Source organism: Salmo salar, chromosome 09 (genome assembly GCF_965601325.2).
Source record: "Salmo salar chromosome 09, fSalSal1, whole genome shotgun sequence".
In the NCBI taxonomy this organism is placed as follows: Eukaryota; Metazoa; Chordata; class Actinopteri; order Salmoniformes; family Salmonidae; genus Salmo; species Salmo salar.
The window spans coordinates 41,968,207-41,993,241 of NC_138299.1; the positions used below are offsets into that span (position 1 = coordinate 41,968,207).

General features: G+C 44.8%; 1 protein-coding gene across 3 annotated transcripts in view; it reads left to right on the top strand.

Annotated features, from left to right (window-relative positions):
- LOC106611341 (intersectin-2) overlaps nt 1-25,035 on the top strand; it is a 119,032-nt gene that overhangs the window by 4,772 nt on the left and 89,225 nt on the right. For all 3 annotated transcript variants that reach the window (XR_014378752.1, XM_045723678.2, XM_082955790.1), the window contains exons 2-8: nt 12,462-12,530; nt 18,206-18,298; nt 18,563-18,626; nt 21,505-21,689; nt 21,800-22,042; nt 23,235-23,328; nt 24,354-24,496. Coding sequence is in view for 2 of the 3 variants with exons in the window: in XM_045723678.2 (XP_045579634.2) it covers nt 12,524-12,530; nt 18,206-18,298; nt 18,563-18,626; nt 21,505-21,689; nt 21,800-22,042; nt 23,235-23,328; nt 24,354-24,496 (829 nt within the window). In the remaining variant the exon portion in view is untranslated. The remainder of the gene's footprint in view (nt 1-12,461; nt 12,531-18,205; nt 18,299-18,562; nt 18,627-21,504; nt 21,690-21,799; nt 22,043-23,234; nt 23,329-24,353; nt 24,497-25,035) is intronic.

Here is a 25,035-nt window from a genome sequence, read left to right on the forward strand (position 1 = left end):
TCATCCTTTGTAGGTCCAGACAGATATACAGATATTTACAATGTATTTCACCTTTATTTAACCAGGTAGGCAAGTTGAGAACAAGTTCTCATTTACAACTGCGACCTGGCCAAGATAAAGCAAGCAGTTTGACACATACAACAACACAGAGTTACACCTGGAGTAAAACAAACATACAGTCAATAATATAGTAGAAAAATAAGTCTATATACAAAGTGAGCAAATGAAGTGAGATAAGGGAGTTCAAGGCAAAAAAGGCCATGGTGGCGAAGTAAATACAATATAGTAAGTAAAACACTGGAATGGTAGATTTGCAGTGTAAGAAAGTGCAAAGTAGAAATAGAAATAATGGGGTGCAAAGGAGCTAAATAAATAAATAAATAAAGTAGGGGAAGAGGTAGTTGTTTGGGCTAAATTATAGATGGGCTATGTACAGGTGCAGTAATCTGTGAGCTGCTCTGACAGCTGGTGCTTAAAGCTAGTGAGGGAGATAAGTGTTTCCAGTTTTAGAGATTTTTGTAGTTCGTTCCAGTCATTGGCAGCAGAGAACTGGAAGGAGAGGCGGCCGAAGGAGGAATTGGCTTTGGGGGTGTCCAGAGAGATATACCTGCTGGAGCGCGTGCTACAGGTGGGTGCTGCTATGGTGACCAGCAAGCTGAGATAAGGGGGAACTCTACCTAGCATGGTCTTGTAGATGCCTGGAGTGCCTGGATGTCTGGAGAGGTGCCTGGAGAGGTGTTCAATATGTCAAGGACCACATCAATATGCTATAGATGGGTTGCAGTGACGGTCGGTGCCGTTTTTAAGATCAGGTAGGATGATTTTCTTTTGTTTAAATAGCATGGCCTTATTTCTATTACAGCGTATTGGATGACTGTCATTCATATTCCATTTAGAATTTTGACAGTGACTCATTCAATACCACCTTACACACTCTTGCTTGCATCTAGCTGATCTAGGGTGTAATCATTAGTCCGACAGTTGCAAACAAGAGTTTCTATTGGACAAATTCAGTTATGTTTATCCCCATTTCGTTCCGTTTTTAAGAACCGTTTTTCAACTGAATTGGCGGAACGAATACACCCCTGATCACACGCAAACAGTTCACTTTCATAGCAGTCATATAAAACAGCATGGTCACTTTGATCCTTGTATATATCATTATTTATCACAACTATCTACACGCCTTCGCTTGTGGACTTCAGTGCACAACACATCAGCGGTATGTGACCAGGAGAAAAAAACCTTTCCAAGCCAAACCTTCTTATCATGACTGCTAACTGCTACACACAGCCTACATCATTGTCACCTCATATTCAAAATGATTGAGAACTAACACGTTAGTAAACCTGCTACAATCATGCAATGCAGTGTATAGTCAGAAAACAATTTAGCAGTTACATCGGTGGCAATAAAGTAATAAAACCAAAAGCTTACCTTGACTTGGAAGAGTTACAGTATTGGATAGCCAGCTATCTAACATAGCATCCCTCTCTGTTTGAGTAGGCTAAACTAGTGAAATTGAAAATAAATACTACCAAATATCTATCTCTCTCTCCATGATTTTGGAAGAAATTATTTGGTCAAAACTGTTAAACTATTGTCTTTCTCTTTCTTTGAGTCAACTACCCACCACACTTTACGCACTGCAGTGCTATCTAGCTGAAGTTTATGCTTTCAGTACTAGATTAATTCTCGGATCCTTTGATTGGGTGGACAACATGTCAGTTCATGCTGCATGATCTCTGATAGGTTGTAGGACGTCCTCCGGAAGTTGTCATAATTATTGTGTAAGTCTATGGAAGGTGGTGAGAAGCATGAGTCTCCTAGGTTTTGTATTGAAGTCAATGTACCCAGAGGAGGACAGAAGCTAGCTGTCCTTCGGCCTCACCATGGTGTTACCTTACAGAGTGCTGCTGAGGCTACTGTAGACCTTCATTTCAAAACAGTGTGATTTAATAAATAATTTGGTGACGTGGATGTATTTAGTATAGTTTTATCTAAAAAGGATAACTTTTTAAATGTTTCACTATTTTTATTGTTATGAAATTCACATTAGAGGATGGTCCCTCCTCTGAGGAGCCTCCACTTACGGGTTGGTTGTTTAGCAACAGAACCGATGAGCTTGGTACTATGGGGCTAAACAGACAGGGTTGGCTTAGACCAGGGAGGCACCATATATCGGTAAGCATATCGGAATCGGCCGATATTAGCTAAACATGCCAACATCGGCATCGGCACAATGTCTAGTTTAATGCCGATGTGCAAAACCGATGTCAAAGCTGACGTGCATACCTCTGTAACGTAGGTAGATAACGTAATGACGCCATGAAAAATACAGCTCTACACAGAACAAAAGCAGAAAAATACTAAGCGCACATTTCCAACAACTAAACAAGTTCAAGTCGAGCAGTCATTTGAAAGAGTAATAAAATTTCAGCGAGACAACTCAAAGGTGAAATCCATTAACGCCAAGCTAATGGAATTCATTGCCCTTGACAATCAACCGTTCTCTGTCGTGGATGATGTTGGATTTCGCTGACTGGTTGAGCACCTCGAGCTCCGGTACACACTACTAAGTTGGTGCTATTTTTCAGGAAGTTGCCCTACTGGAGTTACACAGTATTGTTGAAACGCACATCCATGAACTACTTACTATGGGCGTCACTGCTATTAGCTTCACGACTGACAATTGGACCAGCGATGTCAGCCCCATGAGCAGTGCTGAGTCTGACGGCACAGTGGGTCGACGAGGATTTCGAAACTGAGGAAAGCCGAATTGCATGCTCAAGAATGAGCTGGTTCTTATACGCTGCTGCCATTCCAATGGCATTAGAGAACATGTTTGAAACATGACCACACTCCATTCAAACAACTGTCTGGAGAAATAATGTCATCAACTGCGTTTGCAGCAGACGTGATACCCTCTGTCATGGCATTGAAACGCCTGCTCAACAAAACTGTCGACACAGACCGTGGGGTTAACTTGCAAAAGTACTCTACAAGAGGCTGTGAACAAGCGATTCAGTGGCATTCTCTCTGAGCCTCTTTACTGTGTCGCCACCATGCTCGACGCTAGGTACAAGGACCGCTACTTCGATGCAGACAAACATTTGCGTGAAATGTTAGACACAGCTGAACAAGATGGAAACGGACACAGTGACAGTGCGCACCAAGGAAGAAAGGCCACGGACAGACGGACACAGCTGAAACTTCACTGCTTGACATGTATGATGAAATCCTGGTTGAGACTGAACAACGAAACAGCACAGCAAGTAAGTGAAAGAAATCTGTTTTGATGATGTTTTACAAAATAACTATTTGGTCTGTGTGTGTTTTGTTTAAACTATTTAACTATACTAGAATGCTTAAAAGGCTGCAAAAATTTTAAAGATAGGTTATTGGTATTGTTTGTTTTGGCAATAAAAATATTGGATATCGGCCAAAAATGTCATATTGGTGCATCATTAACAGAGACAGAGAGACTGTTGACGTCATGTAAACTATATTTCCTTTCCAATGTTTATTGAAACATAAATACATTTGCACAATGAGCACATGTTGATTCTCAAATACATTGATACAGTTGTTGGTTAGCTAGCTAGTGAATTTGAGCCATATTAGCATAGACATGGCATCAGTCAAAACACCTCAAAACAAGACGTGGTATCAAGAACCAGATGAAACTAGCTCAAACGAGCCACTTACGATTCCCCACAGTTTCTTGTCATTATTGCTAACTGTCTGGCCGTCCAGAATCACAACAAACAAACAAACAGACTTCTGCCCCATTGAAACTCCTGCATCGTTTTCCTGACGTTGTCAGCTAATCCGTCTATAGGCCTAATGATCATCTGTACAGGCCGGTGTAGAGGGAGTTTCTAGATGGAACTCACCCAAAGGCTCCAGGGTGAAACAATGGAGGGAGAGGCATGCCCCGAAAGAAAAGTAAACACAATTAATCAGTGTTCATGTTGCAGTGATTCAAATAGCTCTAGAGTTTACCATTTAAAGTCCTGATGTCACAATGGTGAGATGGGCTTTAGGCCACGTCATGGCTAGGCGTATCCCTCTATCCACCCTACATGCTCTCATTCTCTCAACTTTTTTTCCCTATTTCTATATTTCTCTCTCAGAACTGTCAGTCTGCATTCCTGAGCTGTGACAGGATGACTCAGGTGTGTGGGAGTCAGCGCTCATCGCCCCGAACGGAAATAGCCTCTATAGACCAGTGAGAGGTATAGACAGTGACTGTGTTGTCCCTACCCTCTCTCCTTTCTGTTCGGTCTCTGTATCTCAGCCCTGATTTGTGTTGTGTTATTCCCTGTTGGTAGAGTAGAACTCCCACAGAGAATGATGACAGGGTTAACTGGTGTTCTGATGTCACCTTGGCGTGATCCTGGACAACACCCTGTCGTTCTCCACTAACATCAAGGCGGTGACCCGATCCTGTAGGTTCATGCTCTACAACATTCGCAGAGTACGACCCTGCCTCACACAGGAAGCGGCGCAGGTCCTAATCCAGGCACTTGTCATCTCCCGTCTGGATTACTGCAACTCGCTGTTGGCTGGGCTCCCTGCCTGTGCCATTAAACCCCTACAACTCATCCAGAACGCCGCAGCCCGTCTGGTGTTCAACCTTCCCAAGTTCTCTCACGTCACCCCGCTCCTCCGCTCTCTCCACTGGCTTCCAGTTGAAGCTCGCATCCGCTACAAGACCATGGTGATTGCCTACGGAGCTGTGAAGGGAACGGCACCTCCATACCTTCAGGCTCTGATCAGGCCCTACACCCAAACAAGGGCACTGCGTTCATCCACCACTGGCCTGCTGGCCCCCCTACCTCTGAGGAAGCACAGTTCCCGCTCAGCCCAGTCAAAACTGTTCGCTGCTCTGGCACCCCAATGGTGGAACAAGCTCCCTCACGACGCCAGGACAGCGGAGTCAATCACCACCTTCCGGAGACACCTGAAACCCCACCTCTTTAAGGAATACCTAGGATAGGATAAAGTAATCCTTCTAACCCCCCCCCCCCCCCCCCCCTTAAAAGATTTAGATGCACTATTGTAAAGTGGTTGTTCCACTGGATATCATAAGGTGAATGCACCATTTTGTAAGTCGCTCTGGATAAGAGCGTCTGCTAAATGACTTAAATGTAATGTAATGTAATCTCTACAGACCCAGAGTTGTCACTCTGTTCTCTCTGTAGCGGTATTCTCTCCTTTTCAACACAAGATGTGGTCAGTGCAGAATCCATATACTTATTTTTGGGGTGCTAGATGGCTTTAGCTAGCACTAGATGGCTTTAGCAAGCACTAGATGGCTTTAGCTAGCACTAGATGGCTTTAGCTAGCACTAGATGGCTTTAGCTAGCACTAGATGGCTTTAGCTAGCACTAGATGGCTTTAGCTAGCGCTAGATGGCTTTAGCTAAGTATTCTGATTGTATCGTGAGGTTCCTGGCAATTCCCAGGCCTTGTCTCCTCTCCTCCGCTCCTCTATATGGATTGTAAACATGGCGTTGCCTGTGTTCTCTGTCCTGTCAGACCCCATTCTCTCCTGTTGTGCTGCTCAGTGTTATGTGTCAGCAGGCTCCACAGAGACCTAGGGTATCCCTGGCTGTTTGTAATGTTTTCCTAAACTCTTTTGCATCCTGGATTAGGCCTTTCTCCTTTCCAGACAGGCACCTACACGGACACCTTTCTCACTGATACAGACAGGTTTGTACAGAAACAGCCCCTAGCCTCTACCCCTTAGATCCCAGGGAGAAGGACAGAAAGTCCGATGGGGTCTGAGAGGGAGAGTGACCCACCCCTCCTTCCCTCCACCCCTCCCTCTGTCTCTTCCCCCTCCGCCATTACCACACCAGTTTACCTCTAGTACACCTGTCCAAGCCTTCCCATCTGGAAGGTTCTATGGACAGGACAGATCAACTCTAAAGCCTCAACCTCCAGCATCCTTTAGGGCAGGGCTATTCAATTGGTGGCCCACGGGCCAGATCCGTCCCGTTTTATCAATTTAGAAATGTCCCTTTGGTCAATTCTGAACATACATTTTTTTCCCCAATTTCTTTTAATATAAACGCAACATGCAAAATGTAATCGATTTTACTGAGTTACTGTTCATATTAGGAATTCAGTCAAATTAAATATATTCTTTAGGCCCTAATCTATGGATTTCACATGACTGCAAATACAGATATGCATCTGTTGGTCACGGACACCTTAAAAAAAAATGGAGGGGCGTGGATCAGGTATTTTTGTGCATTAAAATTGCCATTGATAAAATGCAATCGTGTTGGTTGTCCGTAGCTTATGCCTACCCATACCATAACCCCACCGCCACCATAGGGCCCTCTGTTCACGTTGACATCAGCAAATCGCTCACCCACACGCCATACACGTGGTCTTCGGTTGTGAGGCCGGTAGGACATAATACAAAATCTACAAAAAGACATTTTGAGGTGGATTAGGGTAGAAAAATGAACATTACATTTGCTGGCAACCGCTCTGGTGGACATTCCTGCAGTCAACATGCCAATTTCTCGCTCCCTCTAAACTTGTGACATCTGTGGCATTGTGTTGTGTGACATCTGCACATTTTAGAGTGGCCTTTTATTGTCCCCAGAACAAGGTGCACCGGTGTAATGATCATGCTGTTTAATCAGCTTCTTGATATGCCACACCTGTCAGGTGGATGGATTATCTTGACAAAGGAGAAATGCTCACTAACAGGGATGTAAACAATGTGTGCACAAAATCTGAGAGAAATAAACAATTTGTATTGTGAATATGGAAGGATATTTTATTTCAGCTCATGAAACATGGGACCAACACTTTACATGCTGTGTTTATATTTTTATGCAGTGTAAATACACTGTAAATGTATATGATGGTATGTGTATACAGTGAGGGGAAAAAAGTATTTGATCCCCTGCTGATTTTGTACGTTTGCCCACTGACAAAGAAATTATCAGTCTATAATTTTAATGGTAGGTTTATTTGAACAGTGAGAGACAGAATAACAACAAAAAAATCCTGAAAAACGCATGTCAAAAATGTTATAAAATGATTTGCATTTTAATGAGGAAAATAAGTATTTGACCCCTCTGCAAAACATGACTTAGTACTTGGTGGCAAAACCCTTGTTGGCAATCAGAGGTCAGACGTTTCTTGTAGTTGGCCACCAGGTTTGCACACATCTCAGGAGGGATTTTGTCCCACTCCTCTTTCCAGATCTTCTCCAAGTCATTAAGGTTTTGAGGCTGACGTTTGGCAACTCGAACGTTCAGCTCCCTCCACAGATTTTCTATGGGATTAAGGTCTGGAGACTGGCTAGGCCACTCCAGAACCTTAATGTGCTTCTTCTTTAGCCACTCCTTTGTTGCCTTGGCCGTGTGTTTTGGGTCATTGTCATGCTGGAATATCCATCCACGACCCATTTTCAATGCCCTGGCTGAGGGAAGGAGGTTCTCACCCAAGATTTGATGGTACATGGTCCCGTCCATCGTCCCTTTGATGCGGTGAAGTTGTCCTGTCCCCTTAGCAGAAAAACACCCCCAAAGCATAATGTTTCCACCTCCATGTTTGATGGTGGGGATGGTATTCTTGGGGTCATAGGCAGCATTCCTCCTCCTCCGAACACGGCGAGTTGAGGTCATGCCAAAGAGCTCCATTTTTGGTTTCATCTGACCACAACACTTTCAACCAGTTGTCCTCTGAATCATTCAGATGTTCATTGGCAATCTTCAGACGTGCATGTATATGTGCTTTCTTCAGCAGGGGGACCTTGCGGGCGCTGCAGGATTTCAGTCCTTCACGGCGTAGTGTGTTACCAATTGTTTTCTTGGTGACTATGGTCCCAGCTGCCTTTAGATCATTGACAAGAACCTCCTGTGTAGTTCTGGGCTGATTCCTCACTGTTCTCATGATCATTGCAACTCCACGAGGTGAGATCTTGCATGGAGCCCCAGGCCGAGGGATATTGACAGTTCTTTTGTGTTTCTTCCATTTGCGAATAATTGCACCAACTGTTGTCACCTTCTCACTCAGCTGCTTGGCGATGGTTTTGTAGCCCATTCCAGCCTTGTGTAGGTCTACAATCTTGTCCCTGACATCCTTGGAGAGCTCTTTGGTCTTGGCCATGGTGGAGAGTTTGGAATCTGATTGATTGATTGCTTCTGTGGACAGGTGTCTTTTATACAGGTAACAAGCTGAGATTAGGAGCACTCCCTTTAAGAGTGTGCTCCTAATCTCAGCTCGTTACCTGTATAAAAGACACCTGGGAGCCAGAAATCTTTCTGATTGAGAGGGGGTCAAATACTTATTTCCCTCATTAAAATGCAAATCAATTTATAACATTTTTGACATGCGTTTTTCTGGATTTTTGTTGTTATTATTCTGTCTCTCACTGTTCAAATAAACCTACCATTAAAATTATCGTGATCATTTCTTTGTCAGTGGGCAAATGTACAAAAACAGCAGGGGATCAAATACTTTTTTCCATCACTGTAGAATGTATGGACAGTGTATGAATAGAAAAGGTGTGTACAGCAGTAGTTATATAGCATTGACTATAATACAGTATTTACATATGAAGTGGGTAAAACAGTATGCAAACATTATTAAAGTGACTATTGTTCATTGACTTTATGTACATAGGGCAGCAGTCTGTAAGGTGCAGGGTAGAGTACCAGGTGGTAGCCAGCTAGTAACAGTGACTAATGTTCAGGGCAGGGTACTGGGTGGAGGCCGGCTGATGATAACTATTTAACAGTCTGATGGCCTGGAGATAGAAGCTGTTTCTCAGTCTCTCGGTCCCAGCTTTGATGCACCTGTACTGTCTCCGCCTTGTAGATGGTAGCGGGGTGAACAGGTCGTGGCTCGGGTGGTTGAGGTCATTGATGATCTTCTTGGCCTTCCTGTGACACCGGGTGCTGTAGATGTCCTGAAGGGCAGGCAGTGTTCCCCCAGTGACTCACCACCCTCTGTAGAGCCCGGCTGTTGCGGACGGTGATACAGGTCGACAGGATGCTCTCAATGGTGCATCTGTAGTAGTTCCTGAGGGTTTTAGGGGCCAAGCCAAACTTCTTCAGCCTCCTGGGGTTGAAGAGGCACGCTGTTGCACCTTCTTCACCACACTATCTGTGTGGATGGACCATTTTCAGGTTGTCAGTGATGTGCACTGTGATGAGGCAGCCTTAGTCTGGCCCCATCACCATTTTAAAATGGAAGTTAATATTATCTTAAATGCTTCAAAGTATATACATGTGTGGTTTGGATAAAGTGCACAAGTCCATGCATGGCTGTCTACCAGTTTAGGTGTTCCTGACCTTTGTTGTTTGCTACCGAGTTGGTTGCTCAGGTTTAAGCCAGGTGTGGTGGGTTAGATAATTAGCGTGTAGTTCAGCCATGCGTTCAGTCTCCCTCAGTAGTAGTTCTAATCATCTTCTATTTGATGTAGCTCTGTCTTTTTACCTAAATTGTACATGGTGATTTTAAACTAATGAGTGCAATTAACAAATCTTGTTTTCCATAGTGTTACCTGGTCTAATTTAAAAAAGTAATTTATTTATTTAATTCTCCCCAATTTCGTGGTATCCAATTGGTAGTTACAGTCTTGTCTCATCGCTGCAACTCCCATACGGACTCGGGAGAGGCGAAGATCGAGAGCCATGCGTCCTCCGAAACACAACCCAACCAAGCCGCACTGCTTCTTGACACAATGCATATCAGACCCGGAAGCCAGCCACACCAATGTGTCGGAGGAAACACTGTACACCTGGCGACCTGGTCAGCGTGCACTGCGCCCGGCCCGCCACAGGAGTCGCTAGTGCGCGATGAGACAAGGACATCCCTGCTGGCCAAACCCTCCCTAACCCGGACGACGCTGGGCCAATTGTGCGCCGCCCCATGGGCCTCCAGTTCGCAGCCGGCTGGGACAGAGCCTGGGCTCGAACCCAGGATCTCTGGTGGCACAGCTAGCACTGTGATGCAGTGCCTTAGACCTCTGCGCCACTCGGGAGGCCAAAGTAAAGTTATTGTAATTAAATGCTGATTCTCATTGGTTAATAAGTGTTGGCGGGGTTGAGGATCAAAGGGGATAAATGTTTTCCTTTTCTTTCAACTGAGAGTTGAACACCATCTTACAATGTGCTCCATAGCAGTTTGTTGTTGTACAGGCAGTTGATTTAGGCTGTTATGGTGGACTATATTTAGTCCCAGTAAGGGGAGTTGGGCTCTGTTTAGAGCTGGAAAAAGGGTAATCTCCTAGTTATGCTGTTTACCATTTAGGCCCAGTCTTAGCTGCAGTAGGAAGCCTATTGAGGGGCTGAGCTTTGAGTTTTCGTGTCCTGAATGTTGCTGCTATGGACTGCTTGAGACAGGCCTTGTATCCTGAAACCCTGCCTCTGTAATAAATTCAAGTATTGTTTTTGTACAATCGTGGGTCCTCTTCATTCCAACCTATCACCTCCCTTGGCTTCTCTGGGTTCGCCATTTTACATGCACGCTGAGGAACTTGAAGCTTTTCACCCTCTCCACTCATGTGGTCGGGGACGTGCTTTCTCCTGTAGTCCACGATCAGCTCCTTTGTTTTGTTGACGTTGAGGGAGTGGTTATTTTCCTGGCACCACTCCACCAGGGCTCTCACCTCCTCCCTGTAGGCTGTCTCATCATTGTTGGAAATCAGGCCTACCTCTGTTACCTGCAAACTTGATGATTGGAGATGTGCATGGCCACGTAGTCATGGGTGAACAGGGAGTACAGGAGGGGGCTGAGCACGCACCCTTGTGGGGCCCCCTTGTTGTTGATCAGTGTGGTGGAGGTGTTGTTGCCTACCTGCACCACCTGGAGTCAGCCCTTCAGGAAGTCCATGACCCTGTTGCACAGGGCGGGGTTCAGACCCAAGGCCCCCGAGCTTAGTGATGAGCTTGGAAGGCACTATGGTGTTGAAGGCTGAGCTGTAGTCGATGAACAGCATTCTTACATAGGTATTCCTCTTGTCCAGATGGGGTAGGGCAGTGCGATTGCTACATCCATGCATCTGTTGGGGCGGTATGTAAATTGTTGTGGGTCTAGGGAAGGGGTGTCAAACTCATTACATGGAGGGCCGAGTGTTTGTGATTATTTAGTTTTATAATTTTTTTATTAAGACCTAAACAACCAGGTGAGGGGAGTTCTTTACTAATTAGTGACTTTAATTCTTTCAAGTACAAAGGTGGAGCGATAACCTGCAGACATTCGGTCCTCCATGCAATGAGTTTGACACGTGGTCTAGGGTGTCGGGTAAGATGGAGGTGATATGGTCCTTGACTAGTCTCTCAAAGCACTTCATAATGACAGGAGTGAGTGCTATGGGGCGATAGTCATTTAGTGCAGGTACTTTCTCTTTCTTGGGTACAGGAACAATGGTGGACATCTTGAAGCAAGAGGGGACGACAGACTGGGATAGGGAGAGATTGGATATGTCCATAAACACTCCAGCCAGCTGGTCTGCACATGCTCTGAGGTTGCGGCTTGGGTTGCCGTCTGGGCCGGCAGACTTGCAAGGGTTAACATGCTTAAATGTCTTAATCTTGTCGGCCACGGAGAACAAGAGCAGACAGTCCTCGTGAGCAGACAGTCCTCGTGAGCAGACAGTCCTCGTGAGCAGACAGTCCTCGTGAGCAGACAGTCCTCGTGAGCAGACAGTCCTCGTGAGCAGACAGTCCTCGTGAGTGGTGGTGGCCCACGTCGGCGGCAAGGACTTGGGAGTTTTTTAGGATAAGCAGAAACGGAATAGAGCAAAGCGCAGGCAAAATCCTCTATGAAAACCTGGTTCAGTCTGCTTTCCAACAAACACTGGGTGATGAATTCACGTTTTAGCAGGACAATAACCTAAAACACAAGGCCAAATATACACTGGAGTTACTTACCAAGATGACATTGAATGTTCCTGAGTGGCCTAGTTACAGTTTTGACTATGGAAAGACTTGAAAATGGCTGTCTAGCAATGATCAACAACCAACTTGACAGAGCTTGAATGTTTTAAATAATGATGTGCAAATATTGTACAATCCAGGTGTGCAAAGCTCTTAGACTTAACCAGAAAGACTCACAGCTCTAATCACTACCAAAGGTGATTCTAACATGTATTGACTCAGTGGCATGAATACTTATGCAAATGAGATATTTAAGTATTTCATTTTTGAATACAGTTGCAAAAATGTCTAAACATGTTTTCACTTTTGTCATTGTGGGTTATTGTGTGTAGATTTTTGAATTCAGAATGTAACAAAATGTGGAATAAGTCCGGGGGTCTCTCGCTCTTTATCTCTCGCTCTTTATCTCTCTCTTAGCCCTCTCTCTCTCTCTACCAGAGTTGGGGTGAGCAGTGCTTTGCCCTCCCTTGGTTATTAATGAGAGGACGTTTTGCTCGGTGTGTTTCTGTGCTCGGACACTAGTGTGAGTGTGTGTTTTTTGCAGATGACTGTGAGCTAGCCGGCTGAGTAGAAGAACGGGAGCCGCCCCCTCTGCCACCTGCAGCCATGAATGGTAAGACCACGGCTTTATGCATGTGTGTGTGTGTGTGTGTGTGTGTGTTCGGTAATTTTCCCGCTCTCCCTCAATAGCACATTCAGCTGTATTATAATTTTGTGCTGAGTCTCTCCCCTCCAGACTGTCCTCGCTGCGGCAGCAGGTTATAGCTCACTGTGCTGTTCACTGCAGCACCACTATCCAGCTCCTGTATCTGTCTACTGTACCTGAGTCTGTTCTAGTGGTGTATCTACTGTCTACTGTACCTGAGTATGTTCTAGTGGTGTATCTACTGTACCTGAGTCTGTTCTAGTGGTGTATCTACTGTACCTGAGTCTGTTCTAGTGGTGTGTCTACTGTACCTGAGTCTGTTCTAGTGGTGTGTCTACTGTACCTGAGTCTGTTCTAGTGGTGTGTCTACTGTACCTGAGTCTGTTCTAGTGGTGTGTCTACTGTACCTGAGTCTGTTCTAGTGGTGTATCTACTGTCTACTGTACCTGAGTCTGTTCAAGTGGTGTGTCTACTGTACCTGAGTCTGTTCTAGTGGTGTATCTACTGTCTACTGTACCTGAGTCTGTTCTAGTGGTGTATCTACTGTCTACTGTACCTGCGTTTGTTCTAGTGGTGTGTCTACTGTACCTGAGTCTGTTCTAGTGGTGTATCTACTGTACCTGAGTCTGTTCTAGTGGTGTCTACTGTACCTGAGTCTGTTCTAGTGGTGTATCTACTGTACCTGAGTCTGTTCTAGTGGTGTATCTACTGTACCTGAGTCTGTTCTACTGCTGTATCTACTGTACCTGAGTCTGTTTTAGTGGTGTATCTACTGTCTACTGTACCTGAGTCTGTTCTAGTGGTGTATCTACTGTACCTGAGTCTGTTCTAGTGGTGTATCTACTGTCTACTGTACCTGAGTCTGTTCTAGTGGTGTATCTACTGTCTACTTTACCTTTGTCTGTTCTAGTGAAGTATCTACTTTCTACTGTACCTGAGTCTGTTCTAGTGGTGTGTCTACTGTACCGGAGTCTGTTCTACTGCTGTATCTACTGTACCTGAGTCTGTTTTAGTGGTGTATCTACTGTCTACTGTACCTGAGTCTGTTCTAGTGGTGTATCTACTGTACCTGAGTCTGTTCTAGTTGTGTATCTACTGTACCTGAGTCTGTTCTAGTTGTGTATCTACTGTACCTGAGTCTGTTCTAGTTGTGTATCTACTGTACCTGAGTCTGTTCTAGTTGTGTATCTACTGTACCTGAGTCTGTTCTAGTTGTGTATCTACTGTACCTGAGTCTGTTCTAGTGGTGTATCTACTGTCTACTGTACCTGAGTCTGTTCTAGTGGTGTATCTACTGTCTACTGTACCTGAGTCTGTTCTAGTGGAGTATCTACTGTACCTGAGTCTGTTCTAGTGGAGTATCTACTGTACCTGAGTCTGTTCTAGTGGTGTATCTACTGTCTACTGTACCTGAGTCTGTTCTAGTGGTGTATCTACTGTCTACTGTACCTGAGTATGTTCTAGTGGTGTATCTACTGTACCTGAGTCTGTTCTAGTGGTGTATCTACTGTACCTGAGTCTGTTCTAGTGGTGTGTCTACTGTACCTGAGTCTGTTCTAGTGGTGTGTCTACTGTACCTGAGTCTGTTCTAGTGGTGTGTCTACTGTACCTGAGTCTGTTCTAGTGGTGTGTCTACTGTACCTGAGTCTGTTCTAGTGGTGTATCTACTGTCTACTGTACCTGAGTCTGTTCAAGTGGTGTGTCTACTGTACCTGAGTCTGTTCTAGTGGTGTATCTACTGTCTACTGTACCTGAGTCTGTTCTAGTGGTGTATCTACTGTCTACTGTACCTGCGTTTGTTCTAGTGGTGTGTCTACTGTACCTGAGTCTGTTCTAGTGGTGTATCTACTGTACCTGAGTCTGTTCTAGTGGTGTCTACTGTACCTGAGTCTGTTCTAGTGGTGTATCTACTGTACCTGAGTCTGTTCTAGTGGTGTATCTACTGTACCTGAGTCTGTTCTACTGCTGTATCTACTGTACCTGAGTCTGTTTTAGTGGTGTATCTACTGTCTACTGTACCTGAGTCTGTTCTAGTGGTGTATCTACTGTACCTGAGTCTGTTCTAGTGGTGTATCTACTGTCTACTGTACCTGAGTCTGTTCTAGTGGTGTATCTACTGTCTACTTTACCTTTGTCTGTTCTAGTGAAGTATCTACTTTCTACTGTACCTGAGTCTGTTCTAGTGGTGTGTCTACTGTACCGGAGTCTGTTCTACTGCTGTATCTACTGTACCTGAGTCTGTTTTAGTGGTGTATCTACTGTCTACTGTACCTGAGTCTGTTCTAGTGGTGTATCTACTGTACCTGAGTCTGTTCTAGTTGTGTATCTACTGTACCTGAGTCTGTTCTAGTTGTGTATCTACTGTACCTGAGTCTGTTCTAGTTGTGTATCTACTGTACCTGAGTCTGTTCTAGTTGTGTATCTACTGTACCTGAGTCTGTTCTAGTGGTGTATCTACTGTCTACTGTACCTGAGTCTGTTCTAGTGGTGTATCTACTGTCTACTGTACCTGAGTCTGTTCTAGTGGAGTATCTACTGTACCTGAGTCTGTTCTAGTGGAGTATCTACTGTACCTGAGTCTGTTCTAGTGGTGTATCTACTGTCTACTGTACCTGAGTCTGTTCTAGTGGTGTATCTACTGTCTACTGTACCTGAGTCTGTTCTAGTGGAGTATCTACTGTACATGAGTCTGTTCTAGTGGTGTATCTACTGTCTACTGTACCTGAGTCTGTTCTAGTGGTGTATCTACTGTACCTGAGTCTGTTCTAGTGGTGTATCCACTGTACCTGAGTCTGTTCTAGTTGTGTATCTACTATACCTGAGTCTGTTCTAGTGGTGTATCTACTGTCTACTGTACCTGAGTCTGTTCTAGTGGTGTATCTACTGTACCTGAGTCTGTTCTAGTGGTGTATCTACTGTACCTGAGTCTGTTCTAGTGGTGTGTCTACTGTCTACTGTACCTGAGTCTGTTCTAGTGGTGTATCATCTGAACCTGAGTCTGTTCTAGTGGTGTATCTACTGTCTACTGTACCTGAGTCTGTTCTAGTGGTGTATCTACTGTACCTGAGTCTGTTCTAGTGGTGTATCTACTGTACCTGAGTCTGTTCTAGTGGTGTATCTACTGTACCTGAGTCTGTTCTAGTGGTGTGTCTACTGTACCTGAGTCTGTTCTAGTGGTGTATCTACTGTACCTGAGTCTGTTCTAGTGGTGTGTCTACTGTCTACTGTACCTGAGTCTGTTCTAGTGGTGTATCATCTGTACCTGAGTCTGTTCTAGTGGTGTATCTACTGTCTACTGTACCTGAGTCTGTTCTAGTGGTGTATCCACTGTACCTGAGTCTGTTCTAGTTGTGTATCTACTGTACCTGAGTCTGTTCTAGTGGTGTATCTACTGTCTACTGTACCTGAGTCTGTTTTAGTGGTGTATCTACTGTATCTGAGTCTGTTTTAGTGGTGTATCTACTGTACCTGAGTCTGTTTTAGTGGTGTATCTACTGTACCTGAGTCTGTTCTAGTGGTGTATCTACTGTACCTGAGTCTGTTCTAGTGGTGTATCTACTGTACCTGAGTCTGTTCTAGTGGTGTATCTACTGTACCTGAGTCTGTTCTAGTGGTGTGTCTACTGTACCTGAGTCTGTTCTAGTGGTGTGTCTACTGTACCTGAGTCTGTTCTAGTGGTGTATCCACTGTACCTGAGTCTGTTCTAGTTGTGTATCTACTGTACCTGAGTCTGTTCTAGTGGTGTATCTACTGTCTACTGTACCTGAGTCTGTTCTAGTGGTGTATCTACTGTACCTGAGTCTGTTCTAGTGGTGTACCTACTGTACCTGAGTCTGTTCTAGTGGTGTGTCTACTGTACCTGAGTCTGTTCTAGTGGTGTGTCTACTGTCTACTGTACCTGAGTCTGTTCTAGTGGTGTATCTACTGTACCTGAGTCTGTTCTAGTGGTGTATCTACTGTACCTGAGTCTGTTCTAGTGGTGTGTCTACTGTACCTGAGTCTGTTCTAGTGGTGTGTCTACTGTACCTGAGTCTGTTCTAGTGGTGTGTCTACTGTACCTGAGTCTGTTCTAGTTGTGTGTCTACTGTACCTGAGTCTGTTCTAGTGGTGTGTCTACTGTACCTGAGTCTGTTCTAGTGGTGTGTCTACTGTACCTGAGTCTGTTCTAGTTGTGTGTCTACTGTACCTGAGTCTGTTCTAGTGGTGTGTCTACTGTACCTGAGTCTGTTCTAGTGGTGTGTCTACTGTACCTGAGTCTGTTCTAGTGGTGTGTCTACTGTACCTGAGTCTGTTCTAGTGGTGTGTCTACTGTACCTGAGTCTGTTCTAGTGGTGTGTCTACTGTACCTGGAGTCCTGCTTCTAGTGGTGTGTCTACTGTACCTGGAGTCTGTTCTAGTGGTGTGTCTACTGTACCTGAGTCTGTTCTAGTGGTGTGTCTACTGTACCTGAGTCTGTTCTAGTGGTGTGTCTACTGTACCTGAGTCTGTTCTAGTGGTGTGTCTACTGTACCTGAGTCTGTTCTAGTGGTGTGTCTACTGTACCTGAGTCTGTTCTAGTGGTGTGTCTACTGTCTACTGTACCTGAGTCTGTTCTAGTGGTGTGTCTACTGTACCTGAGTCTGTTCTAGTTGTGTATCTACTGTCTACTGTACCTGAGGCTGTTCTAATGTTATCTAACTCTATGTCCCTCCCTGACGCTACTCTAGTGTAATCTAACTCTACGTCCCTCCCTGATGCTACTCTAGTGTAATCTAACTCTACGTCCCTCCCTGACGCTACTCTAGTGTAATCTAACTCTACGTCCCTCCCTGACGCTACTCTAGTGTAATCTAACTCTACGTCCCTCCCTGACGCTACTCTAGTGTAATCTAACTCTACGTCCCTCCCTGATGCTACTCTAGTGTAATCTAACTCTACGTCCCTCCCTGACGCTACTCTAGTGTAATCTAACTCTACGTCCCTCCCTGACGCTACTCTAGTGTTATCTAACTCTACGTCCCTCTGTTATGTGGTTCTCCCTGTTCAATCTGAAGCTACGATGTGAAATTTGCCTGGATTAACAGGGCGAAACCCTACTGAGAAGACAGATCAGTCCCAGCACAAACATACTCTACCTACTGGATCAATAGATTTAAGTAATATTGTCCTGTACTGTAAGCCTCATGTCCACTTTCAGTAAGCCTCATGTCCACTTTCAGTAAGCCTCATGTCCACTTTCAGTAAGCCTCATGTCCACTTTCAGTAAGCCTCATGTCCACTTTCAGTAAGCCCCATGTCCACTTTCAGTAAGCCCCATGTCCACTTTCAGTAAGCCCCATGTCCACTTTCAGTAAGCCCCTGGGGGGGTGGCTCAGTTGGTACAGTGTGGCGCTTGCAATGCCAGAGTTGTGGGTTCAATTCCCACGAGGGACCAGTATAAAAATGTATGCACTCACTACTGTAAGTTTCTCCGGATAAGAGTGTCTGCTAAATGACTAAAGTGTAAAAATGTGTCTTACTACCACAGACCTGTTTGCCTTGTCCTGACAGACGTGTCCTGACAGACATGTCCTGACAGACGTGCCCTGATAGATGTGTAGGCCTTTCCCTCTGGGAGAACTGAGATGGGTGTCTGTCTTTTTCTTCCCTCTCTCCGTCTCCAGGTGACCTCAGTGTGTGGGCTATCTCTCCAGAAGAGAGGAACAAACATGATAAACAGTTTGACACCCTCTCTCCCACCATGGGCTACATCTCAGGTACCAAGACACCGCATGCATCCACACCAATATTTTACTACGGTTTTCTCCCCCATCTCTCCATACTGTGATGTCTTTTCTGTTTTTGTTCTCTCTTGCTCTTTCTCTCTCTTACTCTCTCTCTCTTGCTCTCTCTCTCTCTCGTTCTCTCTCTCTCGTTCTCTCTCTCTCGTTCTCTCTCATTCTCTCTCTCGCTCTCGTTCTCGCTCTCTCTCTCTCTGTCTCTCTCTCATTCTCTCTCTCTCTCATTCTCTCTCTCTCCAGGGGAGCAGGCCAGGAAGTTCTTCTTGCAGTCGGGTCTTCCCTCCTCGGTTCTTGCAGAGATATGGTGAACACACACACACACACACACACACACACACACACACACACACACACACACACACACACACACACACACACACACACACACTGTAATAGGAATTTCCAGGTGAATAAGGAGAGCAGTCGTTAATAAGGTCCTTTAAAAAGATTTTACAAGTTGCTCAACAGAGAATTATAGTATTATTAACCTGATTTAATCCTTAACAGTCTAAGCTGAGGGGGGGGGGTAATTTAGCTATTTGATTTTGATAAAACATTTGATTTGATTTATTAGGATCCCCATTAGCCAATGGCGACAGCTAGTCTTACTGTGGTCCGACATAACGAAAAGACATTACAGACAAAACCATTGAATTTGGCCTTACTGCTATTAGCACATAGAAACGCATTGGATACCAGATTGTTTTTCAAGGGAAAAACAGATGGTCAAAAAATATATCAGAGAATAAACTTTGTTTTAAAGTGTCTGTCCTGTATCTGAGAGATATAAGAAGACCAGGGTTATTATTATTATTTGTTACCCATATTTAACCAATTTATTTTGGCACTAAACTACTTCCATATACAGTGCCTTCAGAAAGTATTCACACCCTTTGACTTTACATTTTGTTGTGTTACATCTTGAATTTAGAATGGATTACATTGTCACTGGCCTACACACAATACCCAGTAATGTCAAATTGGAATTATGTTTTTCAAGACTTTTACAAATTAATACAAAATCAAAGGCTAAAATATCTTGAGTCAACAGTTATTCAACCCTTTGTTATGGCCTAAATAAGTGAATGGGTAAAATGTGCTTAACAAGTCACTCTGTGTGCAGTAATAGTGTGGAACATGATTTTTGAATGACAACCTCATCTCTATACCCCACACATACAATTATCTGTAGGGTCCCTCAGTCGAGCAGTGCATTTCAAACACAGATTCAACCACAAAGACCAGGGAGGTTTACCATTGCCTCACAAAAAAAGGGCACCTATTGGTAGATACAGATTTTTTAAAAAGCAGACATTGAATATCCCTTTGAGCATGGTGACATTATTAATTACACTTTGGATGGTGTATCAATACACCGAGTCAAAGATACAGGCGTCCTTCCTAACTCAGTTGCCAGAGAGGAAGGAAACCACTTAGGCATTACACCATGAGGCCAATGGTGACTTTAAAACAGTTACAGAGTTTAATGGCTGTGATAGGAGAAAGCTGAGGATGGATCAACAACATTGTAGTTACTCCACAATACTAACCTAAATGACAGTGAAAAGAAGGATCCTGTACAGAATACAAATATTTCAAAACATGCATCCTGTTTGCAACAATGCACTAAAGTAATAATGCAAAGAATGTGGCAAAGAAATTTACTTTTTGTCCTGAATTTTTTCTTTTTGTCCTACAAAGTGTTAGGTTTGGAGCAAATCCAATACAACACATTACTGAATACCACTCTCCATATTTTCAAGCATAATGGCGGCTGCATCATGTTATGGGTATGCTTGTAATCATTAAATACTGGGGAGTTTTTCAGGATAAAAAAGAAACAGAATGGAGCTAAGCACAGGCAAAATCCTAGAGGAAAACCTGGTTCAGTCTGCTTTCCACCAGACACTGGGAGATGAATTCACATTTCAGCAGGACAATAACCTAAAACACAAGGCCAAATCTACACTGGATTTTCTTACCAAGAAGACAGTCAAGAAGAGTCGCGGAGTTACACTTTTGAATTAAATCGACTCCAAAATCTATGGCAAGACCTGAAAATGGTTGTCTAGCGATGATCAACAACCAATTTGACAGTGTGAAGAATTTTGAAAAGAATGTTGAACAATCCAGGTGTGGAAAGCTCTTAGAGATTTCCCCAGAAAGACTTACAGATGTAATCACTGAAGGCATTGTATTCTTCTGTACATTTTTCAGACTGTCACCGGGCTACCTTCAGATGTGTCTTGTAAGGTGTGTTAGAGCAAAACAAACAAAATGTTTGTGTTCGTGGGAGTCTCACCTTTCATATTAGTGTGTAGCCCAAACTGTTCGGACTCTACAGACCGATTCCGCATATGCGGAAGGCTGCCATTGGCAGATGCGGTGGATAGATATATAAAAAAACATCTCTAACTTAAACAGACTGATGTTGATGTGGACGTCAACTCTAGGGGGTTTCAACATACTAATCAGACAGAAACACATGTAAACGCCAGCTGAGAGGCTTTTAGGAAGTCCGCTCCTGAATTACACACTGTCACAGAATACAGTAATAATCAGTGTGTCTTCGGGCCTTGCGCCTCCAGTCTGGTGTCAAACACTATCAACATATTTCAGAACGATCCATAACATTCAACCCTCACCTTGCACTAACAGAACACTGGCAGATTGTTTATTACACAAAGGGAAAATATAAAACATGCTAAACATTAACTTTACTCACATTTCACACACACACACACACACACACCCCTCCGTGCTGGCATTAGATCTTGTGACCAGCTGCTCTCCAGTCACACACAGAGTAAGGAAGTAACACCTAACACATAAGCAATATGTCTACATGTTTGTGCCCCATGTGAGGATATTCCATAGTAATGACCCTCTCTGACCCCCCAGGGCACTGGCTGACATGAGTAAGGATGGGAAGATGGACAGGGTTTGTGCCCCATGTGAGGATATTCCATAGTAATGACCCTCTCTGACCCCCCAGGGCGCTGGCTGACATGAGTAAGGATGGGAAGATGGACAGGGTTTGTGCCCCATGTGAGGATATTCCATAGTAATGACCCTCTCTGACCCCCCAGGGCACTGGCTGACATGAGTAAGGATGGGAAGATGGACAGGGTTTGTGCCCCATGTGAGGATATTCCATAGTAATGACCCTCTCTGACCCCCAGGGCGCTGGCTGACATGAGTAAGGATGGGAAGATGGACAGGTTGGAGTTCTCCATCTCTATGAAGCTCATTAAGCTCAAACTGCAGGGCACGCCCCTTCTCTCAACTTTACCAATCATCATGAAGCAGCCGCCAGTGCCCGCCCCTAACCCCTCCTCTACAGACGCCATGTCCGCCTCGCGCTACGGTACTTTAAAACAGACACACATACATAGACTTCTCTTCTGTTCTCAATATGTCTGTAGATGCTTTATTGTAAGATTTATTTTGGCTCTTTAATGTTGTGTGTCTCTCCAGGAATGGGTTCCGTGCCAAACCTTTCTATGATGCCCAGATGCATCGCCATGCTCACCCCTAACCTCTCACCCATGACACCTATGAGCGGCCTCACCCCCATGATCCCAACAGCTACAGGCATGGCCCCCCTGGTTTCCACGTCAACGATGCCCATTCCCTTGCTGCCGTCCCTTGGCAGCCCCGCTTTGCCCAACGGCACTATGGGTGTTCTACAGCAACTCCCACCAGGACACATGGGGACAGGTAAGAGGAGGACTGTCTCTGTATGTCTCTGTCTCTCTCTGTATGTTTCTCTGTCTCTCGGTCTCTTTCTCTCTCTCTCTCTGTATGTCTCTCTGTGTCACTCTCTCTGGGTCTCTCTCTCTGTATGTCTCTCTGTCTCTGTGTCACTCTCTGGGTCTCTCTCTCGCTCTGTATGTCTGTGTCTGTGTCACTCTCTGGGTCTCTCTCTCTTTCTGTATGTCTGTCTCTGTGTCACTCTCTCTGGGTCTCTCTCTCTCTGTATGTCTCTCTGTCTCTGTGTCACTCTCTCTTGGTCTCTCTCTCTCTTTGTATGTCTCTGTCTCTTTGTCGGTGTCTCTCTCTCTGTCTCTTTGTCGGTCTCTCTCTCTCTGTATGTCTCTCTGTCTCTGTGTCTCTCTCTGTATGTGTCTCTCTCTGTGTCTTCCTCTCTCATCAGTGGTTTTCAACAGGTGTGCTGCAAAACGTTCCCTCATCTTATACACCTGATTGATTATATTTGGGAGCACCAGTGTCTCCTAAAAACAGCATCATACATTGAACTCATCTTTATCGATGTTTCAGGCAGTTGTTACAGTTGAATAATTTATTTGAATGGTGCTCATCATGAGCAAAGTCATTTGGGTCATTTTACTTCACCTGTGAGAACCCTTAGCACAGGCACGCCAGATTAGGCTGAGCTGTACCACGGCCTCTGTCACAGAGACAAACAGAGCATGGCTTTAAAATGTAGAAACTCGCTTGTCTCAAACTGTTTAAAAGTAATGATCCGTATTATCAGAAGTACGTTTCTATCTCGTATTCACAGGGCGCTCTTAAAGGGGTACACACATTCATCATAATGAGTAAGGAACTCTGAAAATAATTTGTCACGGAAAAGTGTTTATTTTTATTATGGATCAGGGTCGTTAGGAAAATGTAGGTGTACAGCACTAGTCTTTATTTCATCAAGGTGTGCCACGGTTCAATAAAGGTTGGGAACCAGTGCACTATATTTCATGCATGACATACTGTTAGCTCCAATGGTACTACCTTAACAAGGCCCGAGGAGCAATCTGTCTGGAAATGAAATGAGAGTAGAAACTGCTGTGTCACCAGGCTCTACTGAGTGGACATCATGCTGTATTTGTAATGTAACCATACAATGTTAATAGAAATGGCCTTCATAAGGAACTCAATCAACATTTGTGTCCAGGCATGCCTCCCTCTGCACCATATGCATCCTCTCCTCTGGGGCTCTCTCCTGGGATCAACAAAGCTACGTCACTGTTGGACCTGGGCTCAAGCAGGTAACACAGCCACACACACACACACAGCCACACACAGCCACACACAGCCACACACACACACTCTTAATAGAATCAGATTCTGATCTCTACTCATTTAGATGCCAATGGACTATTTCTATAACTCCATTATATGATCCCTTTCTCCCTTTCTCTCTCTCTCTCTCTCTCTCTCTCTCTCTCTCTCCCATCTCTCTCCATCTCTCTCTCTCTCTCCATCTCTATCTCTCTCCATCCTCTCTCTCTCCATCTCTCTCTCTCATCCCTCTCTACCTCGATCTCTCTCCCTCTATTCCATCATCTCTCTCTCACCATCCCTCTCTACCTTATCTCTCTCTCTCTATCTCTCTCTCTCTCTCTCTCTCTCTCCATCTCTCTCCATCTCTCTCTCTCCATCCCTCTCTCTCTCCATCCCTCTTTCTCTCCATCCCTCTTTCTCTCCATCCCTCTCTACCTCCATCCCTCTCTCTCTCGATCCCTCTCTCTCTCCATCTCTCTCTCTCATCCCTCTCTACCTCGATCTCTCTCACCATACCTCTCTACCTCATCTCTCTCTCTCTCTCTCTCTCTCCTCTCCATCTCTCCCTCCATCTCTCTCCATCCCTCTCTACCTCCATCTCTCTCCCTCTATCCCTCCATCTCTCTCCCTCTATCCCTCCATCTCTCTCCCTCTATCCCTCCATCTCTCTCTCTCTCCATCCCTCCACCTCCATCTCTCTCTCTCTCATCCCTCTTTCTCTCCATCCCTCTTTCTCTCCATCCCTCTTTCTCTCCATCCCTCTCTACCTCCATCCCTCTCTCTCTCCATCCCTCTCTCTCTCTATCCCTCTCTACCTCGATCTCTCTCACCATACCTCTCTACCTCATCTCTCTCTCTCTCTCTCTCTCTCTCCATCTCTCCCTCCATCTCTCCATCCCTCTCTACCTCCATCTTTCTCCCTCTATCCCTCCATCTCTCTCTCTCTCCATCCCTCCACCTCCATCTCTCTCTCTCTCTCTCTCTCTCCATCCCTCTCTCTGGTCTCTAGCTCCAACTCGTCCTCCACCACCTCCCTGGCAGGTAGTTCTCCGAAGACCGCTCCCTCTGACTGGGCCGTGCCTAACGCCTCGCGTCTCAAATACAGACAGCAGTTTAACAGCCTGGACAAGCACATGACGGGATACCTCACAGGTGGGTGCTGCTGGGAAATGTAGGCAAACAGATGAGCGGCCGTCCGACAGGAGGGTGGCTATAGGTAATGTAGTTTACCTCACAGACAGGTATAGGTAATGTAGTTTGCCTCACAGACAGGTATAGGTAATGCAGTTTACCTCACAGGCATGTATAGGTCATGTAGTTTGCCTCACAGAAAGGTATAGGTAATGCAGTTTGCCTCACAGACAGGTATAGGTAATGCAGTTTGCCTCACAGACAGGTATAGGTAATGCAGTTTGCCTCACAGACAGGTATAGGTAATGCAGTTTGCCTCACAGACAGGTATAGGTAATGCAGTTTACCTCACAGACAGGTATAGGTAATGCAGTTTACCTCACAGACAGATATAGGTAATGCAGGTAACTGGATATTGCAGCACTATGAGAGGATGTAAATGAAGCCGTTAGCTTGGTGAAGAAAAGGAAGAAACTACAGCAGACTATTGAAATTCCAGTGCAGTCTAAAATGTGATGTCCCTGTGTTTTATATACACTCATTGGCCAGTTTATTAGGTA